Here is a 24,497-nt window from a genome sequence, read left to right on the forward strand (position 1 = left end):
GTGCCTGCTGCTAACACCATCTGCACCAGTGATGGGGAGGAGGCTTCCCAGGCCCTGAGCAACACCTGTCTTCAAAGCACCCCTTTTCAAGCAACACACAGAATCATTCAAGCTTACTTGAAAAGTGAATACAGAGAATACTGTGAATACAAGTGAATACAGAGAAACTTTAAGGTAGGGAAGCTTTTTCAGACTTAAATTTAGCATGAAGTCAAAGCACAGATTGATAACCATGACAAAAGCATGTCCTTCAGGGCTGTAAGCCTCCCATCACTAATCACACTGTAGATCACACACTAGCGATACTATCGATCCTTCCAAGACTGGAAGCAAGGTTGTCATTCTCACAGGTCTGCTCTTCATAATTTGAGGCATGATCTAGAATCAAGTTTACATTTTATATCCTCTACATTTCCCTGCAAACCAGAGTACTACACATTTCTCCCACATCTTCGCTCCCACACACTTTTGTTGTCTTCAACCAAGATACCTAAACAGCATGTCACCTATTGTGCATCGCTTCACAAAAGTGGCAGCATAGAAGCTCTGAATGCAGCTCTAAGACAATAATGTTCTCTAACAGGATTTATGCTTTCAGGACCACTCCGATCACAGCTCTCGGTTAAACCCTCTCCTTGCCTGTTGTATGAACTTTGGATTATTGCCTCAATTTTCAGAACCATTTCAGCTAGTTCCACTAACCAGTATCACTTAAGTGCTTACTCTGATAAAATACCTCTTGATTTAAGTGAAAAATCTGGTGGAGAATCAACAGTTTTGGTGTTGTACCATCACATACATATGAAGGTGACACCTCTTTCCATCCCTTGACCTACCCAATTTATAAAGTAGAATTTGTCCCATAAATTCACCTGTCAAAACACAGAATCACAGAATAGGTAACACTGGAAGGAATCACATTGGGTCATCTGGCCCAACCTCCCACTCAAGCAGAATTAACCTTGTGCATGTTGCACAAGATTGCACCCAGACAGTTCTTCAACATCTCTAGTGAAAATACACCTCTCTGAGCAGCCTGTTCAATGTTCCATCTCTTGCACAGTAAAGCTCTTCCTCATATTCAGCTGGAACTTCTTGTGCATGTGTCTACTTCATTGGTCTTTGTCCTATGGCTTGGCACCACTGGGAGGAGCCATCCTCTTGACAGCCTCCCTTCAGATACTCATAAGCATTGATGAGATACCCTCAGCTGTCTCTTCTAAAAATTGAAAAGCCCCAGGTCCATCACCCTTTCCTCACTAAGAGAGATGCTCCATTCCCTTAATCCTCTTTGATGCCATGTCTTTCTTGTACTGAGGAGCCCAGAATTAGACACAGCATTCCAGGTGAAGCTGCACCAGAGCTGAGTAGAGGGACAGGATCACTTCTCTGGACCTGCTGGCAATGCTCTTCATAATACAGCCCAGGATACCACTGGCCTTCTTGGCCACCGGGGCACTGCTGGCTCATGGAGAGCTTGTTGCCCATCAGGACCCCCAGCTCCTTCTCCACAGAGCTGCTTCCTAGCAGGTCACCCCAGGCTGTGCTGGTGCCTGGGGTTGTTCCTCCCCAGGTGGATCAACCCTGGGGTCCCTCCCCAGGATCCTGCATTTGCCTTTGCTGAATTTCAAAAGGCTCCTCTGTGCCCATCTGTCCAGGCCGTCAAGGTCCTTCTGAAGGGCTGCACAGCCCTCTGGGGTATCAACCACTCCTCCCAGCTTTGTGTTGTCAGTGAAATCACTGAGGAGGCCTCTGCCCCTTCATCCAAATCACTGATGGAAAAAATTAAACACGACTGGGCCACTATTGGTGTGAGACACCACTAGGGACAGGCCTCCAACTAGAGCCTGTGCCACTGATTATGGCTCTGGCATCTGCTGTTCAGCTGGTTCTCAATCCACCTCCCTGTCCACTCATCCAGTCCACTCTCCCTGAGCTTGCCTATGAGGATGTTTTAAGACAGTGCTGGAAGCCTTTCTGAAGATAACATCCACTGCTCTCCCCTCACCCATCCAACAGAGAGGTGTTTCTTCACAGCAGGAAATCAGGTTGGTCAAGCATGATTTACCTTTAGTGAATCCATGCTGACTACTCCTGATCACCTTTTCATCCTCTGTGTGGATAAAGATGGCTACCAGAATTCATTGCTCCATCACCCTTCCAGGGATTGAGGTGAGGCTGAGGAATCAGCAGTTCCCTCTGGGTCTCCCTTCCTGCCCCTTTTTGAAGGCCATTTAAGCTGGAATGGCAATGGAAATGATCACTTATTAATATAATTGCAGCTTACTTTTTTTTTTCCATCTTCAACTAGTAGTTGAATTGATAGCAGCTGGTAGCTAGTAGCTACCTTGCTGTCAGTTATTGCCCTTAGTAACTGCAAAGAAACTGTTCCCCTTGTTTTTCAATAATTAATTTAAGAGAACTTTACACAGATTTTACTTCACAGTTATAGATGCCATGATGGAGTTTAGACCGTTTTTCACCATTACATCCTAGAGATGCAAGCCGTTTTCCTCAGCCACAAGAACTTGGAAATTTCAGCTGCACTGGCATCCAGGCTCAGGCAGTCAACTCAGCCACAACTTGAAAAGTCAGTACAGCTGAGCATTTAAGATCTTGCTCATAGTCAGGAGAGAATAAGCCTCAGTGAAGTTATTTCTGAGAAATACACAAGATAAAATGCCATCTTTAATTGACTTATTAAAAGTCTTCCACAGACTGAAAGCACATGCAAGTTACAATCTCAAATATGCATTTCAGGTGTGGCAAGTATATTTTCTTGCAGTGGCACTAAGTCCACTGCACAAAAGACCTGCCTACCTTGTCTTCTGACCTACTTTACAGAGAGCAGTCTCCCAGCTCAGAGCTGGAGCAGACTGGCTCATGTGACAGCCAAACCATCTTTTTAAGATACCACAAGAGTACACCACTATGCTAGAAGACACCAGGACAACATTTTGCACATAAATCTAGGTACTAAGGTCTCCCAGACAGGCACAATAGTCAACCTTTGTTCTTTATTCCCTGCCCCTCCCACCATTAATTACAGGGACAGGCTTCCTGAGGCACCCATAGCAGGAGGAGGTCCCCACACAACTGTAGTAAGAGAACTTAGTTATCTAAGGGGTTATCCCTTCCCATCCATGAGTGAGCTCGGAAAGCATTCAGCTGCTTGGGTAAGTTTAAGGCACTCCAGCACAGGCAGCTCTGAGGACTCCTTCTCACCACCAAGCATAACTTTTTCCACCATGGCTGACAAGTTACTGAGGAAACACAAATCCTGTACCTGTCAGGAGCAACCCCATCCAGCAGTGTGTGCTGGAGGCTGATTGATTGAAAAGCAGTTTGGCATAGGGAATGAGAAAATAAAACCCCACAGACAGGGATGGAAAAATTGACCAAGAGCCAACAACATGCCTAAAGGCAAAGAAGGAAAACAACCTGGAGATAATAATGCTCAGGGAATCTTATCAATAAGGATAAATATTTGATGGAAGCCTGCACAGAAGGAAGTAACACTCTCTTTTTAGTGAAAATTGAAATACTGGAAGTTTCACATAAACATGAGAAAGATATTTTATTTTGTGGATGATTGGATGCAGGAACAGGATGCCCAAAGAGCTGTTCAAAAAAAAAAAAAAACAACTTCACAGCATCCTGGGCAGCCTGGCCTATCTGAGAAGGTTGGACAAGACAATATGCAGAAGTGCCTTCTAGCTTCAACTTTCCTGTGACTGTCATTTTTGCATCCTGTAGACAGGAGCAGAGATCAACCCATCATACTGACACTGTTTCCCAGGTTCAACAACTTTAGTTTGACTTTCTACAGTCTTCAGTCTCTCCCACAACTGAGAATTTACCTCCAGCTTCCTTTAATACATGGTGCCAGTTTAAGTTCTCATCTAGTCAGAGAAGGAAGAAATTCGTAGAAACTCATGCAGATCTATTTTAAGTTTTCAGATTATACTGCAAACTGGTTTCATCTGTAGATGGATGAAGTTAAGAGCAATAATTATAAAATAGCAGCCAAGGAGGCTGGAAGTAGAGCTTCAAACTCCCAGTATATTTTTTGGAATTGGAGAGGTGCCAGGTTCCCTTTCAGAGTAAGTGCTATGTAACAGCACTCCAAGCAAACACAGAGTATATTTGATCAGGGGCTAATAAGAAGTCTAGGAACTCACCAGGGTGGTAACTTGGAAGCAGAGGAGCATACAAACAATAGTTTTCAGTTAGTAACCAGAAATTTGCAGTAGAAGTTTTAAAGCCCATCTCCATGAACTAGCAAATTCACGGTAGGCGTTCACTGCAAGCCTGGTACTCCACATCAGCTCTAGTATCTGCTTGATATACTACCTGTAAAACAGCCTTTTAGCTCCCATCAGCTGTACAAAGTTAACAGAGGCAAAAACAAGTAGGCAGAGCTTCCAAGAATAAAAGCTGAGAAAGTTACAGGTACCTGGCCACAAGTACAGTAACAGCAGTCAGAAATGCCTGAAAAAGGACAAGGGAGCCTGAGTCCTAGGACAGGTGGGATATGAAAGCTTTTGGAGTTCTTGGCAAGAAACCAGGGATGTGAATCAGGAGCCTTATCAGATAGCTGTCAGTCTCAAGGCAGACCACAGCAAGAATAGCCAACACCACCATGTTAGGAAGATACCCTTAGACTATACAAGTCTAGAGGGACCACAAGTAGACGACAGCAGAACTAAGCCATACAAAACACTTCCCTTCTAACTCTGCACAGCCTGGCATTTCCAAATCTTAGCAGCAGCCTACTAAATCTACACAGCCTCAGAGGGGCTGAATCCAAATCTTCATGCAGCAAAGTATCGTCTACTTCTCACCTATGCTCTAAACTCAGTAACCTATTAATACTGCCTTTTCTCCGCATTGTCAAAGCATTTGTCCTGGCGCACAGAGCAGATTTGCTATTGAAAGTGACAAACTTGAGCACTGGAGTCAAGTAGTCACGTGCATGCAGAACTTCCTTCTTTTTTAAAAAAGAAAAGGCAGAGAGAAATACAGACATTTCTCCATGTCTTGCACTCCTCAGCAGTGGATCTGCTCTAAAAACGAGATCTCAATTAGCTTGTACATGTTCCAAAAATTAAACCAGCAAGGCCCCAGTTTTACAACTAATTCTACAACTAACCCTGCCATGAAACACAAGGAATTGTTTCCTTCTGCATGTTTCTCCTCTAACCTGACGTTAACTCCATCCAAATAAAAGGAAAAAAAAAAAAGGCAAAACACAAGAAACATGGTATCACTCAGCTTCAGCTTCCCCTGTCTCCTTATCTGAAAGCTAGCAAGGGTGAAGGGAGAATAAACTCAATGACATTCATGGTGCTCAGGTATCAAGACAGTATTTTAGACTTCAGGGGAACCAAAAGATCTTCACAGAAACACATGGCCGATATATAAATGCTTTAGAAACAAGAACCTACAACTCAAGTGTTTCATGCCTCCTGAAGCATGACTGTAAAAGTCAAGTACTTAGCTAAAATGTTCTTTTCATTTCAGAGATAAGATGCTGTCAAAAGTCAAGGTGTCCTGGTTCCTAAAGCTATTGTCCACTACAAATCAGGATAAAGACACTATTTCACATAAGAAAAGTTCTGCAGCCCTCTTCCTAAGATACAGAAAACTTGAGACTAGTCTGCTTAGATGGCCTTGGTAAACAGCACAAAAGATTTTCCTTCACTTTCCAATGACCTACTGCTCTAGCAGCATTAGCCACTGTTCTTGAACAGCAGCCTAAGGTTTATGAGACATTAAAGTTCCACAGCATCTGAAATACTAAATTATTCCCATATTTGAATCTAAATCTAAAAGGAGATACAGAGGCAATTGTTCCTGTCCCCTAGGTTTCTCTGACTCAGGATAAAGTGGTGTTCTTTCTCAATGGATTAAAAAAAAAGTTTAAAAAACAGGCTTTAAAGAATACAAAGCAGTGATGGCAGAGGTTTAGCCACTTCCATGCGATACATCAGTGGCAATAAAAATTGAAGCACTTTATGGGCAGAAAACTTTACTTCTGAACTTTCTCTACTCAGAGGATCTCAGTCTTAGGTACTTGTAGCTTGCAGCAGATTTTAGGAAGTATTTGCTCAGAGAAAACATGAGGAACACAAAAAAGCAAATTATCCACTTCATGGTGATGGGCCAGCAATTTTTACTAGTCCCCTTCCGAAACTGATATCCTAGTACACATCTGGATATGGACCATTCTCCTTAAAGAATCTGACTCAAAGACACTTTGAAGCAGGAGACTTGGACCAAAATTTCTCCAGTATCAATGTCCACCAGATTCTCCCAAAACACCAGACAGAAGATTACAACAGCTCCTACTCAAGAATCAATAAATAACTAATGCAGAACTTTAAGCCTAAGTCAGACTTGAATGCTGACCTACTCAGCAATTGCAGTACTATTAGCTGATTAATGAGCCAGTCTCTCAAAAGACCAATAATCCATCATCAGAGATTAAGATTTTAAAGATTAACACTGGAAGTGTTCAAGGCCAGGCTGGACAGAGCTCTGAGCAATCTGGTGTAGTGAGAAGTATCTCTGTCCACAGCACAGAGGTTCGACTAGATCATCTTTGAGCTCCCTTCCAACCCAAACTATTCCACGATTCTGAGACTGAGACATACAAACCACCCAAAAAGTGCTTTTACCCGTTTACCTCCACTTACCCTACTCCCTCTGTAGACTACTTAATACACAGTGCAGGCATTGACTTAAAGCCAGGAACACCTAGCTAGTTTATTGACTTTTTTTTTTTTTTTCTGAGGCGGGAAAGAAGTTACTACATTTTTTATTGCCAGTGTGTGAAATATTAAGGTGAAGAAGGGACATTCCATATACAGCAAAGCTGTTGATCTCCTTCCATCAAGAGGTTAAGACATATGGCTTTTTCTGCTAATTCAGATAGAAGGAAAAAAACCATATATTTTCTTCCTACTGGATGTGCTTTTATTCTGCAAGGATCATAGCCTAGTGCCATTTCCAGTGCAAGCACAAAACTGCACTCCAGTCTAAACATCACTTACTACAGCCACTTTTGCTCTGCCTTTTAGAGTATTTCTATGCTGCCAAGTGCCTAGAACAGAATGGCACTATATACAGGGTACAGGAAGGAGGATTTCATTTCTATTGCTGATGGAAAAACTGTGCAAGAACTTTCCCACTTATGAGAAGTTAGCTGACCACAGCCTAAAGCTAGAGTTATTTCTGCTCCAAGGATATCAGGAATACTGACACACTCCTCAAAACCTCAAAGCAGTAAAGCAGAGAGAAGCTTGCTTGCACTCCAAAAGCAAATAAGTTCTTTAATACAATTGAGGAAAGACATTACAGGGTGTAAGATGCTCCTCAGAATACTGCTTCTCACCAGCTATACAGCAGCATGGATGGACCCTGCCAACAGCTGCAGCTCCTCAGCTGCAAGATTTGTGAAGGCAGCTGCCAATTTCTATTGCTACAGGTTTGCCAGACAACAGCTTACTCAGATGATTAAACCATCTATCACAGACAAAATCCTCCACAATTTCTACCCCTGCCTTAGTCACATACCCTTTTCTCCACAGGTCATCAACTGACCTATTTGTTAGATGAAGGCCTAAGCTCTTGAAGCAAAGGTAAGCCTTGCTTCTCACTAGAGCAACAGTGGGAAAATGTTCAAGAAAAGGCCTCCTTGCATGGGCAGGAAGAAGTGCTGAATCCCTACATCACAGCTGCACACAGCAGATGGTGAAATATGGAAGACACCAGGCTACCTTGACTCACTCTCCTGTAGCATGGGAGTGTATTGGGTCAGATACTGCTGACAGCCTCAAGGCTTTTGGAGCCTAAGGGATCCATCCTACCCAGAAGTAGCTCCATATTCCCCAGGACAACAGCCATAGAAGAAGCACTTCTTGCCACTCAGTACCACAAGCACAAACCAGCTGAGCCAGAACTGCTTTTAAGCCCACATCATCCCTTGCAGTTCTTGCTCTCAGGAAATCCTACCTTAAAAAGTTCAGGAAGACTTGTCTACAAGGATACCAAGTCCTTGCAAGCATAGCTAATATATCAGCAGTGCTGTTCTGCCACTACCAAATTACCACGAGGAAGGCACTTCACAGAGTTTGCTAGTGTCCTGTGAACATATGCCAGAGCTAGGGAAGGGAAGACAGGCATAGATACTCCTGCAGAGCACCGTGTTTGTATCAGTGCTGGGAAGAAGTGAGCAGGAGTTCAGCCTGGAAAGGACAATCACAAACAAGCTGATGATAAGCAAACAATGCCAGCTCCAAGCCTTCCCCGTGAGGGCTACAAGAAAAGAGCTGTAACAATGCTTGAAAAATTTACAACTATCTGTACACGATATGACCCACAGGAGATATAGTAAATAAAATACTGCCTCTCGCAACCCTCCTGTGACAGCGCGACCACCACTGTCCCAGACGGTCTCCCACAGCAAGGGACATGATGTCTTCTCCCCCCGAAGCCACTCTGTGCTCTTGCAATGGATGTCAGCAGCGCCCAGGGCTTTATCTCCCCACGGCGAGACGAAGCCGGGAAAAGGTATGTCAGGGAAACACACACACAGACCTTCCCCCGCCCTCCTTCAACACCAGAGGCCCCCTCAAATGCCTCAACCCCTTCCCCCAGGCCATACCTTGTCGGCGATGCTGCGGGGCAGGAGCACGTCGGGGCTGGGGGTGAGCGCCGGCCCCATCTCCTCGCTGCTGGATGTGGCCAGGGGATGCGGCATCTCCCGCAGCGACTTGGGCCCGGAGGAAGGGAGCGGCTTAGGGGCGCTCGCCGCGCCGCTCGACATCGTGCCGGGGCCGGGCAGCGACCGAGGCAAGGAAGGAGGGAGCGGAGGCCGCGCCGCCTCGGCGAGAAGCTGCGGGGCCGCGGCCGGAGCCTGCCCGCCACCGCCGCGATGCGAGGAGGCGCAGGAGGCGGCGGCTGCGGCGACGACGGAGGAGGAGGAGCGAGCGCAGCATCCGCCGGTGCCACCGCCCGCCCCTTTCCACAGCGACATCCGCGCCACCTGCCGCCCCGCCCGGCCGGCGGCTGGAGACAGGCACGGCCCCCGGCGCTGCAGGGCGGGCCGGGGCGGAGAGATGGCCGGGGGCGGCGGCAGATCTGGCGGAATCCCCGGTGTGCCGGGCCGAGCCGAGCCGGACCAGGCCGGGCCGATGGAAGCGCTGCGCCACCGAGCTGCCCCGACGTGAGCCCGCGCTTCGGCGGTGTCGCCGCATGCTGTCGAACGGCGGGTTAAGTGCCAGAAAAGCAATTCTGCTCCTCGAGTTTTCCAGGCTCGCCGACCTCAAACTACGCTCACGTTAGAAGGAAAATTTCTAAATGGCGGGTTGCTGTGGAGGACTCGACCCCAGCCGGGCTCGGGAGGGACAAGGCCCGGCCTCCGGGATTCCCTCACGGTAGGAGTGCACCGGGTACGCTGAGAGATGTCCTGCACGCAAGGCTGACATAGAAACATCCTTTCACTGACGCCCCATGCGTCCACTTTTGCCGCAGAGATCTTATGTTGAGAGACCTCGCGTTGTTGTAGAAACGAACTGAAATATATAGCAAGACTTCTAGAAGTAATCCATGCAAATCCATCTAACAGTGTGTATTCATTATAAAAATTTGGTGATCTGTCCACATTTACCAGCGTGGAAAAAATGTTCATGTCGGTAGAATAATCAATAAACAGGAGAAAAACCATAGTCTGGTCTAAGATGTTTCCTGAGCAGGTAAATAAGCTAAATCTGGTGGATAAGTTACTTTTTCCCAAATAATTTGTTCAGCACTAATTAGCTATTATAGCGTAACATGCTACTGGGGAAAGTGATGTATCACTGTCACAATCCCATCCAGCTACAAATATATATATGAAGATAAACATACAGGTATGTGACCAGGTAAGACTTAGATGCTGTAAACATTTCACTTGTGTTTAACTTTTCCTGGGGAGTACAGACCATTGAAATCAAAAGGGCAGCACTAGTACCTAAAGCTAAGCTACCAAGTTTTACAGGTGTCACTGTGAGGTGCCACACAGCAGGACAAGTATGAGAGCACAACACTGTGGACTGTTATTACAAAAAAAAAAAAATGCTGTGTATCACAGGGATAAAGTACTGTGAAAAATAAATCCTTACTATAAATAACGACTTAATATTAAATATTAAAATAATGTTTGCACTTCAGCAGAGATTAAAGTCCAAGCCAAGTGCTAGGCCTCAGTGAGAAAGCAGCTATGAAATATCCTTTGTTCATTACACTTCAGAAAAAACTTATTTATGTATCAGAAAAAGGAAGCAATACATATTAGTCAGCTTAGATACATGCATCCCAACTTTCTTTTAGATTATCCAAATCTTAAGTGGAAACTACTGTCATAAAGCAGTATTTGTGTATCAGGCAGGTTTGTGTGTCTGCCACACTGCTCATGAATTGGTTCCCTTTGGTTTTGTGACAGTCTGTGTCTCAAAGGTTTATGACTTTCTGAGAGCTCTTTCTCTCTTTTCCGTTAAGCATTCTTACCTAGCTGTGTTTCCAAGTCAATTATTTTCCAAAGGAAGCCTGGTCAGGGACAGCAACACCTTCTAATGCTTGGAAACCTGGGGCCATCCTAGCTCTGTGCAAATGACCTTCTACTCATTAAACCTTGGCTTAGTGGCCAGTGAACTGGGCATAAGGTGGCTGCATTCTTGCAGCAAGGAAGACTGGTGCTATCCAGGCTGCCTAAAGAGCAGGCAGCACAAGCTGCAGACTGAGGGCAGGATTTATCAGACTCTGCTTGGCACTCACTTGACCTTATCAGAAATCTTGTATTAATTGTGGGACCTTTATACAAGATATTGACAAACTGGACAAAGTTCACAGGGGGCCACTAAGATGGTTGGTGAAAATCTGCAAGCAGCAGCTGCAGGGCTGATGCTTTTTGAGCCTGGAGCAGCTAACTTCAAGGGCAGTTAACTGCATCCTCCAGTATCCCATAGGGAAGGGGTGGAAAAGATGGAAGTGGTCTTACCACAGCAGACCATAGCAGAAGAACAAGGCACAAAAGACATCAACTGAAACAGGAAATTCCTGATGAATATTAGGAACAATTTTTTTCCCCTGAAGGTACGTCGAGTCAGAGCAGGTTGCAGAGAGAGGTTGTGCAGTCCACCCTTGGAGATTCTCAAGACAATCTGACACAATCTCACGTCTGACCCTCTGTCGCTATAGGACACGAGAAAGCACAACGCGAGCCACCTGCTACTTTGCAAGGTAAAAGAGAGAGTTTATTTTCTGACTCTAACTTTTATACTTTTCCAAAGGTGACAGTGGATTGGAGAGTGAATGGGCCACCTCTCCAAAGACATTAGACAAACCGCTAGTACATCAAGTTTCTCCACCCCCATGAAAGAATGCAAAACAACACGTTATTTACAGAAACTGTGTGGGAAAGTTTCCCAATAGAATGTAAACTCAGAAGGCTTTAGAAAAACTCAAGAATCAGGGCGACATCCCTCCTTCAAGCAAGAGATTGGACCAGAGACATCCCTACATCCCTTCCATCCTGAATGACTCAGTGCTGCTACAGAAGTCATTATGTCCAGTTGATGAGGTTTGTAAGGTGACCTCTCAATTAGCCTGTATACAAGGATGAAGTTCCAAGCTCCAGAGATTCACTTACTGGTCTAGTTTCCTGTGATAGTGCAATATATGCATCTTTTTTTCATTAATTACAGTTATCTGTGTTACCTGTTTCTGCTATGTCATCCTTACTCATTTCATCTGACATAGAATACTTAGAAACATTTTCAAATAACTGGATCATATATGCAAAATGCAGGAATATTTGTGCACCTGTGAGTACAAGTAATCTGAAATCTGGTTAGAAAAAGTTCAGAAGACATTAGTGGAAGAGCTTTTACACAAGAAAATGACAGACTTGCTGGTTATCATGGTGATATTCCTAAATTCTGGCTATGAAAGTTATGTTCAATTTCAGAATTCCAACACCATAGCACACTATAAGGTCAAGCTGGCTAACTGTTGACACTAAGTCAACACTTAAATGTAATTTATGATAATAACATGCTTTAAAAAAAAAACCCAAAAAACTAGACAGGGTAAGCAATCTAGCCCTGTCTTAATGACTAATGACAGATGTCTCTCATCCTCTGATTTTGGTGAGTACCAAATCTGCAAAGATTTGTATAGACAACAATCTAGGTTTAACAGTGATACATATCTTAGGTAGCAAATGCAACCTATGATACTGAGAAATGAGAAGAAGACCAAGTTGGATGGAGCTCTGAGTGACCTGGTCTAGTGGAAGGTTCCCTGCCTGTGACAAAGGGCATGAACTGGCTGATTTTTTAGGTCCCTTCCAATCCAAAGCATTCTATGTTCTATTAGAAGAGTTCAAAAATCATAAATCATACCTTAAAATAGATTAAACTTACTTTACATGTGTAATCTTAAAAATCTGTAAAACTGTCTGGCTTTTGCTGTATTCTCTGCAAGTTCACATCACAGACTAGGGGGAGTTTTTAGCTTGTTCTTCAGCTATAAGGGAATCTCATTTCTATTTTTTTTTAATATGGAAGATGAGCATATTATGTAATTGATTTAAAGAACTGGAACTTCAAAAAGAAGATAGAACATTGAAATGTGAAATTTGAGTTAGGAGCAAATTCCTGTACCTTGATTAGAAATAGTCCCACAATAGAACAGGAGTCATAACTCCAAATCTATTGTGCATGAAATGAAACAGAAAAAAATAGATATACTTTGTAATTGACTTCTTGTAGAAATTGTTTTCTACACACAAATAAGAACCTCTAAATGTGTCAGCATGTAGTCATCTGGCTCCAGCAGCAGGCACAAAAGGTACTACCAAAAACTGAGGAAGGAAAGTGCCTATTTTTCTAATACCAGGAGTGAAATAAACAAATGTCTTAATTCTGCTAAGAAATTATGAGTGATTAAAAATATGTTTAGGTATCCTTCTCCACTGTAGTGGTTTAATTTTACAACCATCATATTTTCCTTGATGTCTATATTGACAATTTTCTTTTTGTTAAACATCAACCAAGCTAAAACCATCCAGCACATGAAACATGCAACCATAATAAAATACAAAATCAGTGAAAACCAAAATCAGTGGCAGGCTGAGAAGAGACTTCTATTCAATGCCCACATCTTAATCCAAGTTAACTTGAAAAAACTGGCATGCTCTCCTAGCAAAATCATAACTATTTACTATGTTTATATCATTTCAGCTCAGAAGCAGGATGAAACAGGTGTAATATTAACTGGGCAAGAAGACAAATGGTCAGTTTGAGGACCAAGAATCTCACTAATTCAGGAAAAATGTTACCAGTTTCACACGTTTTTTTCCTGAATAAATAGTTCTGTTTCTGTATCACTGAAATCAAAGTCCTGCAGGCTACCTCTTAGGATTGTTTACAAGGACAAACACGGAGAGGAAGAATCCACAGATGACTTGCAGGAAAACCTATTTACAAATTTAAGGATAGCACCTATCTTGCACTGCTGTTCTGATCTGGAGTGCCAGTTACGCCAGTAATACCACCCAGGATGTTTAAATAATGGCAGATGGCTTTTCAAGTGCTCAGTGTGAGCCTGAGAAGGACTCTCAGTTGTCTCTTAACATTCTTTTTGTAATGCATCTTTGTCTTTTTGTCCAGATGAGACATAAAATGGCAACAGGGTTTAGGTTTACAAAGACTACCAGGAGGCTAAGTTCATTTTGTATTTATTTACTAGACCAGACATCTAAAGCCCACCTGCTTTTCATCAAGTATTATATTTAAAGACAAAATTCTAGGATTCTCAATAGCATACTCCAGACAGTACAAACAACAAGGTAGGCTTGAGGCCACAGAGATGCTGGCAGGCTTGGCTTGTTTGACAGGTCAAGGGCAGTAAATTTTTTTCCCCTGCTGTCAACAGCTTCTCCTCAACTGCTTTGTCTTTTCCCCACTGTGGTCTACCTTGGCAAGGATAACATTTGTGTCTGCCTGCACATAGGCATGCAGGAAACTCCTACAGAACTAGAGCATTCCAGAAGATACAAAAAAACCCAAAAAATCCAGCTATCTTTTCAAAAAGGGTCCTTCCTTGAACATGCTACTAGACCTTCATGTCTTGTACTGCAGAGATTGGAGAGGGCAGGCTTTTAACTCCATAAACATGCTCAGTGACTCTCTAGAGATAGGATCAGTTTCAAATCATGAGCACACAACACCTGTGCATTCATGCACACATGTAAGATAATGCATAAGATTTTGCTGTATCAAAAGCCTTCAAAGCTGTAAAGTTTTATGGGGGTGCCATAAACAGGATTGTGGGAACAAAGCACACTTGTGATACAAAGCGGAAGTCTGTGCTAAATGGTTATAAAATGAAAAATCAAAAAAATCCAGTCAGGGAGAAAGACTGTAACTATGGATACAGTATCTTTACACAATTGGATACGGAAATCTCAATCAATCTAAAATGTTTAAAGACTCTTCAAGATGCATTTTATTTGTTTGAAGGGTTTTTTTGTGACACACACAATAAATAGAGAAAGGGAATGTTTAGGATGGTACATATGAGTAGCATTGCCATATGGAAATAAAAACAGCATTCTGGAAGATCTTGGTTCAACCCAAGGAGATATCACGCACATGCTATTTTCACTTAGGGGGAAAAGAACCCAACATGTAAATGACTATTCTATCTCAGCCTATAGCGTTTAGAACTGCCCATGATCATTCTGAATTCACAGAATGACTAGGTTGGAAGAGACCTTCAAGATTATTGAGTCCAACCCATGCCCTAACACCTCAAACCATGGTAAAGGAGTGCCACATCCAGTCTTTTTTTAAACACATCCAGGGATGGTGACTCCACCACCGCCCCAGGAAGGCCATTCCAGTATTTGATCACTCTTTCTGTAAAGAACTTTTTTTCCCAATATCCAACCTATATTTCCTATGGCACATCTTAAGATTCTGTCTTCTTATTCTGCAGTTGCTGCCTGAAGAAAGGCACCACCTGACTACAACCACCTTTCAGATGTTGTAGAAAGTGATAAGATCACCTCTGAGTCTCCTTTTCTCCAGTTTGCTTACAATCACAGCTAACTCCCTCAGCCATTCCTCACAGGGTTTGTGTTCCAAGCCCCTCAGAGTCAGAGTTTCCTTTGAGCAGACTGTCTGTTGGAAAAGCAGCCATTGCTTTTGAATGAAGAAATATTCCTAATTTTTTTCCCCTGATGGTACACAGAGTAGTGATATAATCTTCTGTTGAAAGAGCCTTCTCACCTAAGCCTTCTGGATAACATCTGTCTCATACACTCTGTCTCATGTTTTTCTCACTCAATTTTTCCCCCAGATGGAAGTGGCTTATTTGCATTAGTTGCTTTGTATTTTAATAGTACTTACAGTTATAATGTAGCTAGTGTAACTAATGAGAATATCTTCATGATGTAATAATTTTGGTAATGAACCTGTGAATATTAGAAATCATTTGGCCTAGGGTTTCTTAGCTGACTTGGTTGTTGACTGAAGAGAAACACCTATCTTGTCTATTTTAACCATCTACTTTTTAGGATACAGACTAAATTATTGTATTCTCATCTCAACGTTCTGTGACATGGATTTCTGGTACAGCTTAGCTTCTGTAAAACTCTGTAAGTTTTCTCAATTGTTATTTAACTGAGGCTACTGCTGTGCCTAATAATGGAGAAATTATCACATCTTTTCTGTAAAGAAGACTTTGTACTTCGTTCTGTGAGCAGCACCACATGGGTATAACAGGTTTGTTGCTTCCTTCATGTGCCTTCCTGCTACATCTTGACATAACACCTGTGTAATAAATTTGTTAGCACCTCCAGGTGCCTTTCTTCTACAACTTGACATAACAATACCCTCCAGTGGGAAGCTTTGTTTTTTTGTAGCATATTTGGAAGTGTCAGGGAAATAGCAGAGCTTCCAAGATGGCCAATTAGCTAATAATTGTTATAGTGGAATATCATTATGAGACAGCACATTTTTTTTTTCCCTGAAGAATTTTCTTGACATTCTTCCAGTGTTTGTGGTGGCAAGTTTCATTAATGGACCAAATTTCCTATCAATGCATGGCTCTAACAATTGGAACAGATCTTACTTTATGTATGTAGCATACTTATATTATTTTTTTCTTTCCAAATAGTCAGATAATCTGGTTTTGGTAGATAAGCAAGAATTTAAATTTTCTTAGTATTCATAGTGTCCCTTACAGACTTTGATTAATTTGAAAGTATCGTGTTCACAACTTGTTATTTCTATACATCTGTCATTAGTTAGTTGTCCCTTAGAATAGTCCAGTGTGATTTTTAGAGTTCATTCCCACAGTATAGTTAGCAAATTACTGTTTCTAACTCTATAGGCTTTGTTTCACAGATACAGAAGCACTAGCTCACATGAACTTTGTGAATAGCTAAGTTCACCAGCATATACATGACTGGGTGAGGAGTTTAAGCCAGGGAAACAGCTGCTATATGTTTAATTTATGGACATCTGGAATAAGGATCATTTGTAACTGCACAGTGGTACTTGTATGTATTTTTTTGACTACAGATAACAATTCTGTTCCGCAACTCTCTGGAATTACTTGGTACCAAAGAATTCACAGAGTTTGAATTCAAGTTTGCTCATGTGTTTTGGTCATATGTGGTCACAAACAGGTCATGGCAAATGGGTGATTACTGAAGATTAATCTCTCTACTTGCAGTCCTGTGGATCTAAATAATTACTTTCTAAACTAAGCCATTAATGCCAAAATTTCTTAGGCTGTAGCATAGCGTCTGTGTCTTTTATTGCGTCATGGTCTAAATGTAGAAAAGTGCTGAAGGACTGAGACCAAATCTGGCAATTTTGGTCTTGGTCTTATGCCTCCTCCATTGGAAGAGCTTTTAATTGCTGATGGTAACAGTGTGTGCTGTCAACTTAAACCTAGGCTTTCTTTCATACACCAGATTGTTCATAGACTCTCCTGAATGATCTTTTGATAAGCTCTGTCCTTTCTGCCCAGGGAGCCATCCATATTCCTGCCAGATTTACAAGGCTACACCTGCCTATGTAAAGATGTATTTCCACTCGTAGTTCTCTTCTGCTTTTTTAACTAACCGTCAGGTGAGAAAGAAAATTACCAAATGAACAAGAGAAGCTGAGTTTTTTTTTTCCTTTTAGGCTGAACTAGGAAATAATATTGAAAAGGTGCCCTTAGTTTTATTTAAGAACACTGCTTCTGCCAGCTCAGATTAGTCCCATTTTACAAACACTTGACCTAGTAACACTAACGAAAAGGTGATCATCTAGCAGAAGATGAAGTGAGTGTGGGGAACAGGACCTGACCAATAGAGATTTGGCACAGCTTTTAGGAGAATGCTTTTCCCCTCTTTTTTTCTTTCTTAATGACTCATTTTTCTCATATAGTTCTAAGGAATGACTAATTAACTTTGTGTATGACTGTACTTGAACACAGATGGGAGAAGATGCTCATTTGGGGAAGTTGGATATCTCTGATAATGCTATCAAAAGGTGATGAACATCTGACAAAATCATAATTTATAAGATTAACAGCTCTATTGACCATCTATCTAATGACTGCATTGTTGGTCTGCTCTTTCATGTACCCAGCCTCTTGCTTCTCTTTGGGTTGCCCGTTCTTCACGGCCGGGCTACTCATGCACTCTGTGTTTGCCCACAGGACTCAGTCTTTAGTATATTCCAGATAAGCAACAAGAGAGAATAGAATAGAATAGAATAGAATAGAATAGAATAGAATAGAATAGAATAGAATAGAATAGAATAGAATAGAATAGAATAGAATAGAATAGAATAGAATAGAATAGAATAGAATAGAATAGAATAGAATAGAATAGAATAGAATAGAATAGGATAGGATAGGATAGGATAGGATAGGATGGAATGGAATGGAATGGAATGGAATGGAATGGAATGGAATGGAATGGAATGGAATGGAATGGAATGGAATGGAATGGAATAGAATAGAATAGAATAGAATAGAATAGAATAGAATAGAATAGAATAGAATAGAATAGAATAGAATAGAATAGAATAGAATAGAATAGAATAGAATAGAATCTTTGGAAGGAACCTACAAAGATCATTCTGTCCAACTCCCTGGCCCCTTCAAGGCCAACCAAAAGTTAAAGCATTTTGTTAAGAGCATTTTCCAAATGGCTTTTGCTTGGGGAATCAACCATCTCTTTGGGAAGCCTGTGCCAGTGTTTGACTGGATAAGATAGACTAATGAAACAATCCACCATCCTCCTAGACTTTTACTGTTGCTCCTTACGGAGAATCGCACACACAGAATCACACACAGAATGACTAGGTTGGAAGAGACCTTCAAGATCATCAAGTCCAACCCAGCTCTAACACCTCAATTAGACCATGGCACCGAGTGCCACATCCAGTCTTTTTTTAAAACATATCCAGGGATGGTGACTCCCCCACCTCCCCAGGTGGGCTATTCCAGTATTTGATCACTCTTTCCGTAAAGAATTTTATTCCAAGTATCCAACCTGTATTTCCCTTGACACAGCTTGAGACTGTGTCCTTTGATTCTGTCCATTGCTGCCTGGAGAAAGGCACCAACCCCCACTGACTACAACCACCTTTCAGAAGTTATAGAAAGTGATAAGGTCACCCCTGAGCCTCCTTTTCTCCAGGCTAAACAATGCCAGCTCCCTCAGCCATTTCTCACAGGGTTTGTGTTCCAAGCCCCTCACAAGCCTTGTTGCCTCCTCTGGACCCGCTCAAGCATCTCAACGTCCTTCCTAAACTGAGGGGCCCAGAACTGGACACAGCACTCAAGGTGCAGCCTCACCATTGCTGAGTATAGGGGAAGGATAACGTCCCTGCTCCTGCTGGCCACACTATTCCTGACAGAGGCCAGGATGCTGTTGGCTTTCTTGGCCACCAGGGCACACTGCTGGCTCATGCTCAGCCGGCTGTCAGCACCCCTAGGTCCTTTTCAGCCTGGGCGCTGTCCAGCTACACTGTCCCCAGCCTATAATATTGCAGGGGTTATTGTGGCCAAAATGCAGGACTTGGCACTTGGACTTATTAAACACCATCTTACTGGACTCTACCCATCCATCCAACTATTCCAGGTCTCTCTGCAGAGCCCTCCAACCTTCCAACAGATCAACACATGATTCCAGCTTAGTGTCATCTGCAAATTTACTAATGAAAGACTCAAAACCCTCATCCATGTCGTCAATAAAGATATTGAACAGAGCTGGCCCCAGCACAGACCCCTGAGGGACACCATTGGTGAGCAGCCGCAGCTGGATGCAGCACCATTCACCACCACTCTGAGCCGGGCCATGCAGCCAGCTCTTAACCCAGCCCAGAGTGCTCCTGTCCCAGCCATGGGCTGCAGCTTTTCCAGGAGTGTGCTGTGGGAGACCGTGTCAAAGGCCTTGCTGAAGTCCACATAGACAACTGCTGCGTCCACCCCTCAAATCCACGGGTGTTCCCAGTGGAGCCCGGCCAGCTGGGCAGTTGGGGTGAGGCAGGCAGAGGGAAGGGCTTCTCCTGGAATCTCAGAGGGCCTGGAGAAGCCCCACGTGAGTCCAAAGACGAGCTAGTCCCACAAGCGAAGAAAGAGGCGCTCTCCCTTCAGGATTGGTTCCAAGGTTTTTTAATGTCGCCTCGAAGGAGTTCTGAGCGAGAGAGGCTGAGTCCCCGCCCAAACCGGCCAGATATAGAGGGCAGGGTAAGCCTGACCAGCCAAAGGGGGAAGGACATGGGAGTGGCTCTCTGGGGGCAAAGCCTCAGAGTGACCACTGAGGAGGGGGTGAGGGAGGAGTCCCAGCCAGGGTCCAGTTACCTGGTGACCCTGGGAGAAGGGTCTGGACAAAGGGGAGTGGTCAGCAGGTGATGGACACATCACCGGGGAGGAGACAGGGGGATGGGTTGGGGTTTGATGGACATGCAGGTACTGATGGGAAAACCGGGATGAACCAAACATATAGAGAGGAGATATACAGTGCAAACACAACTCTACAGACAACATCAACAGCTTTTCCTACTTTTACCAGGCAGGCCACCTGGTCATAAAAGGAGACCAGGCTGGTCAAACATCACCTACCCCTCCTAAACCCACGCTGGCTGGGTCTGATACCCTGGCCATCCTGTAAGTGCTGCACAATGACACTCAATATAAACTGCTCCATAACCTGACTGGGTACAGAGGTCAGGCTAACTGGCCTGTAAGTACCAGCATCCTCCTTCCCACCCTTTTTGTGAATGGGTGTCACATTGGCCAGCTTCCAGTCATCTGGAACCTCACCAGTGAGCCAGGACTGTAGGTAAATGATGGAAAGCAGCTTCACAAGCTCTTCTGCCAGCTCCCTCATCACCCTGGGATGGATCCCAGCTGAGCCCATACACTTATGAACATCCAGCGGCTCAGCAGTTCTCTGACTGACTCCTCCTGGATAATAGGGGGATCATTCCTCTCCCTGACACCATCTACCAGCCCAGGAGGACAGCTGTCTTGAGGAAAAGCTGTCCTACCACTAAAGACTGAGGCAAAGAAGGCATTAAGCACTTCCACCTTCTCATCTGCAGTTACTATGTTCCCGCCCATCCAGTAGAAAACAAAGGTTGGTCTTAACCTTCCTTTTGCCATTAATATATTTATCAAAAAAACATTTTTTATTATCCTTTAGAAAAGTTGCCAAATTTAGTTACAACTGAGCTTTGATCTCTCTAGTTTTTTTTCCTACATGCCATAGAAACCCCCTTGAATACCGCCTGAGAAACCTAACCCTCTATCCAATAATGATACATCCTCTTTTTATTCCAAAGTTACTTCAAAACCTCATTGTACATCCAGGTTGGACGTTTGCCTTTCCGACTCATCTTACGGCACACAGGGATGGTCTGGTCTCTTCCTGTGCCCTCAGGATCTCTGTTTTGAAGCACGCCCACCTTTCCTGGACTCCCTTAATTTTAAGGGCAGCTTCCCAAGTAAATCTTTAAGTAAATCTCCTAAATAGCCCAAAGTCTGCCCTCCCGAAGTCTAATGTAAAAATTTTATTGATGTTCCTCCTAATTTCACCAAATATCAAGAACTCTATAATTTCATGATCACTACACCTCAAGTGGCCTTTAACTACCACATCTCCCACCAGCCCACCCATATTTGCAAATAAACAGGTCTAACAGAGTCCCTCCCCTGGTGGGCTCACCACCAGCTGTGACAAAAAGTTGTCCTCCACACACTCTAAGAACTTCCTGGATTATCTCTGTTGTGCTGTATGAAATTTCCAGCAGATGTCTGGCAAGTTGAAGTCACCTACCAGAACAAGGGCTGGTGATCCTGAAACGTTCTCCAGCTGCTTATAGAATGAGTTGTCCACCTCTTCTTCCTGGCTGGATGGATGATAACAGACTCCCAGTACGATGTCAGCCTTGCTGGCCTACCCCTTAATTCTTACCCATAGGCATTCAACTTCTTCATCATTAGTCTCAATACCCATAGCATCAAAAGCCTCCCTAATATAAAGATCCTCCACTTCTTCTCCACTTCCTGTCTCTTCTGAAGAGCCTGTAGCCATTCAGTGCAGCACTTTAGCTATGTGAGTCATCCCACCGTGTTTCCGTGTTGCAGTTTATATTCATTCAGAACTATTTTCAGTTTAAGACAGCTTTTGTTTATATAATGGGACACTGTCCTGGTTCAGGTCAAACTTGGGGAAAGAACCCTTAAAGGGTTTCCTTTAGGAAAGCAGACTCAATTGGCCCCTCCCCCCCCAACCAGTTCGGGAAGGATACTTCTTTGGAGAAAAGTGGAAAAAACCTGTTTATTAAACAAGCAATTTTAAACAATATTAAACAATAAAACTTCTCGCCACCCCAAGAGAGAGACAAATTCAGGAAAAATCTCCAGGGTTGCAGCTGGGCTCACTCAGTCTCTGATCAGTCCCTCCGGCGCTGGAAATGCCACGGCCCAGGCCCGGCCCGCTGGGCCACAGGTGCTGCTGCTGCTGCTCTTCTGGGTGTTCAGTCCAGAGCAGGTCCAGAGAAAGGGAAAAAAACACAGTCCAGGGAACTTCTTCGCCTCAGCTAGCTAAAACTAACTAGGAAAAGAAAAAAGGAGAGCTCTCTCTCTCTCTCTCTCTCTGTCCATCCGCAGACGACACAGTCCAGGAGCAGGAATGTGGAGGAGGGAGTGCAGTTCTTGAAAACAAACTCCGAGCTTCTTCCCCCCTCCCTTTCACTCCTGGAACAAGTTTTAAAGGTGTAGAACTTATTATTCAATATAAACAGAGCAGACGATTGGGGATAAAGGCATCATACAGTCAACCTAGGACACAGCTTCCTCTACTCCAAGATGATGAGAACAGACAGCCTGAAAAAAAGCATTTTATTTCCGGAAGGAAGAGCATAGCAAGATTTGTGAAGCAGTGTTCAAAAATGGCCTCCTTTTAAAGTGAAGATTTTGTAATGGGTTTCCAAAAGACATACTATAAATGCTTTATTTTATTTTTTTATTTGCTTATGCTGAACAAAAAAGAGTAGTTTCAGGCAAAGTATTCTGACACATCAGAGATTAGACACCATTCCTTTAAAGGGTTACATTTCTCCCTGTTTCTACAACCCAAGGACAAATTAATTGCTAATATATGGATGTTAAACTCCTCCCAAATCCAAGGGATCATTTGACTTGAGGCATGATCATGTTTTTGTAGAGATGCTCGAAGTTACTGCTATGATCAACATTCATCATACTTGTACAGAAATGCAGAATTAGTGAATCCCAGCTTTTCTTCACCTGAGTTTCCTCGCTGATGACTCTTCCTCCTTGGCCTGCTTCTTCTTCCTTCTCTGTCTTCCTTTATTGATCCTCAAACAAGGACCACTTTCCACAAATTAATTCTTTTTACCACGGTTAGCTGTGTAGAGAGGAGTACAGCAGGTAGGCCTGTCTGCCTTAAATGCATCTTTTCAGAATCACCTTACATCCTCGGTCCTGGAATGATAGCACAGAGAATTGCACCAGGTAGGATTATTAGTTTGGATGCTGTGCTGCTCTTCACTCACCCTGCTCCTCAGCAATTAACCACTGCAGGAGAGGTGTCTAGATAAAATGGTCTACAAATCATCCAAGGAATAATTAAAAGGGAAAAAAAAATAGCACATATGATATTTCTAAAGGCAGAATGAGAAATAACAAAATGAAACAAAACAAAAAACAATACCAAAACAGAATGAGGAGGGCAGGTGCTCAGTCAGCTGTTCATGCAAAGAGAACAGGTGACAAAAATACAAGTATGTGGGAATGGCAGCAATGTTTGCTTCCCACAGTTTTAATCAACAGGGCTTTAAAGCAAACAGAAAACTCCCTGAGATTGTCTGCTGGTTTGGGTACAGCCACTCACACATTCCTACACAAACACACATTCACACACTGCTTTTATCAGGCAAACAATCCAGGTAACCAAATTCTACATCTGGACATCACAAGTTTCCAGACAAAATTTGTTCAGTGTTACAAATGTTAAACATTGTGTGAGTCTTTGAAAAGTATAAATGGAAGGACAGCATACTTGGTTAGCAGATTATTGCCTATCTCATGGAATCCATGTGTATAATACTAAGGCACGCCATTTTGAGACAAATTTATCCATTGTAATAGATACTGACAAGATTTTTATGTATTCTGTACACTCTCAAAAATGTAATTTATTTCTTCATGATCTAGTAAAGCTGGCTGCATCAGATCTTTAGAAATTGTTAATTGCCTTCAATATTTCTGTATATATGTGGTTGTCCAAACTAATGAATTAGTGTCATATTTAACACCGTATACACCCTATGTGTGTTCTTAGCAATAAAAGTAATTCCATTGTAACTAAATCAACAGTTTTTAATAAGCACTTTTTCCACTTTAGGCCTGAAGAGTGAGGAGGTTATGGACTTCAAGTATCTGATGAAAGAGAAAAGAGATGAAATAAAATATCCTGCAGCAGGTAGAAGAGTTGACTACTAGATCCAATGTCACCCTTGCTGTAAGGATCATATGCTCAGAAGTGCCTGCTACATACACCATCAAAACCTTAATATTAAAAAATATAATATCCTGCAGTAAAAGCATGTCTACATAGACATCTTGAACTAAGTAATAAAAAAAGTAACTGATTTCCTGTCCTTATCCTTACATTCAGTTAAAGAAGAAAAAGGGCCTTTATTTCATGAAAATTGTTTAGTGCCTAAAAAAACCCTTGCATATAAAACTGAAGTAGACAATGTGACTGATTTTTGGCTACAGAAAGATTGAAATTGGCCCCACCTGTATGTAGTCTTTATTTATTTATGGCAGCCCTTAATAATTGATTTATGTAGAATCAAAGCTACAGCTGCTACTCAGTCTGGTTTGATTCAAATAAGTATTTAAAC

At 42.9% G+C, this 24,497-nt stretch overlaps 1 protein-coding gene and 1 long non-coding RNA gene across 2 annotated transcripts in view; one reads left to right on the forward strand and one right to left on the reverse strand.

Moving 5' to 3' along the window:
• Positions 1-9,040, reverse strand: part of SNX30 (sorting nexin family member 30) — a 49,340-nt gene extending 40,300 nt beyond the window's left edge. Inside the window, exon 1 of the mRNA XM_002188232.7 lies at positions 8,669-9,040. Within this exon, the coding sequence (XP_002188268.4) occupies positions 8,669-9,040 (372 nt within the window). The remainder of the gene's footprint in view (positions 1-8,668) is intronic.
• Positions 9,041-9,649: 609 nt separating this feature from the next.
• On the forward strand, positions 9,650-24,240 carry LOC121468110 (uncharacterized). Its single transcript, XR_005978085.2, has 2 exons — positions 9,650-11,283; positions 23,993-24,240. It is a non-coding gene; the product is annotated as an uncharacterized lncRNA (long non-coding RNA).
• Positions 24,241-24,497: the final 257 nt, after the last annotated feature.

This window comes from Taeniopygia guttata, chromosome Z, assembly GCF_048771995.1.
Source record: "Taeniopygia guttata chromosome Z, bTaeGut7.mat, whole genome shotgun sequence".
Taxonomy (NCBI): Eukaryota; Metazoa; Chordata; class Aves; order Passeriformes; family Estrildidae; genus Taeniopygia; species Taeniopygia guttata.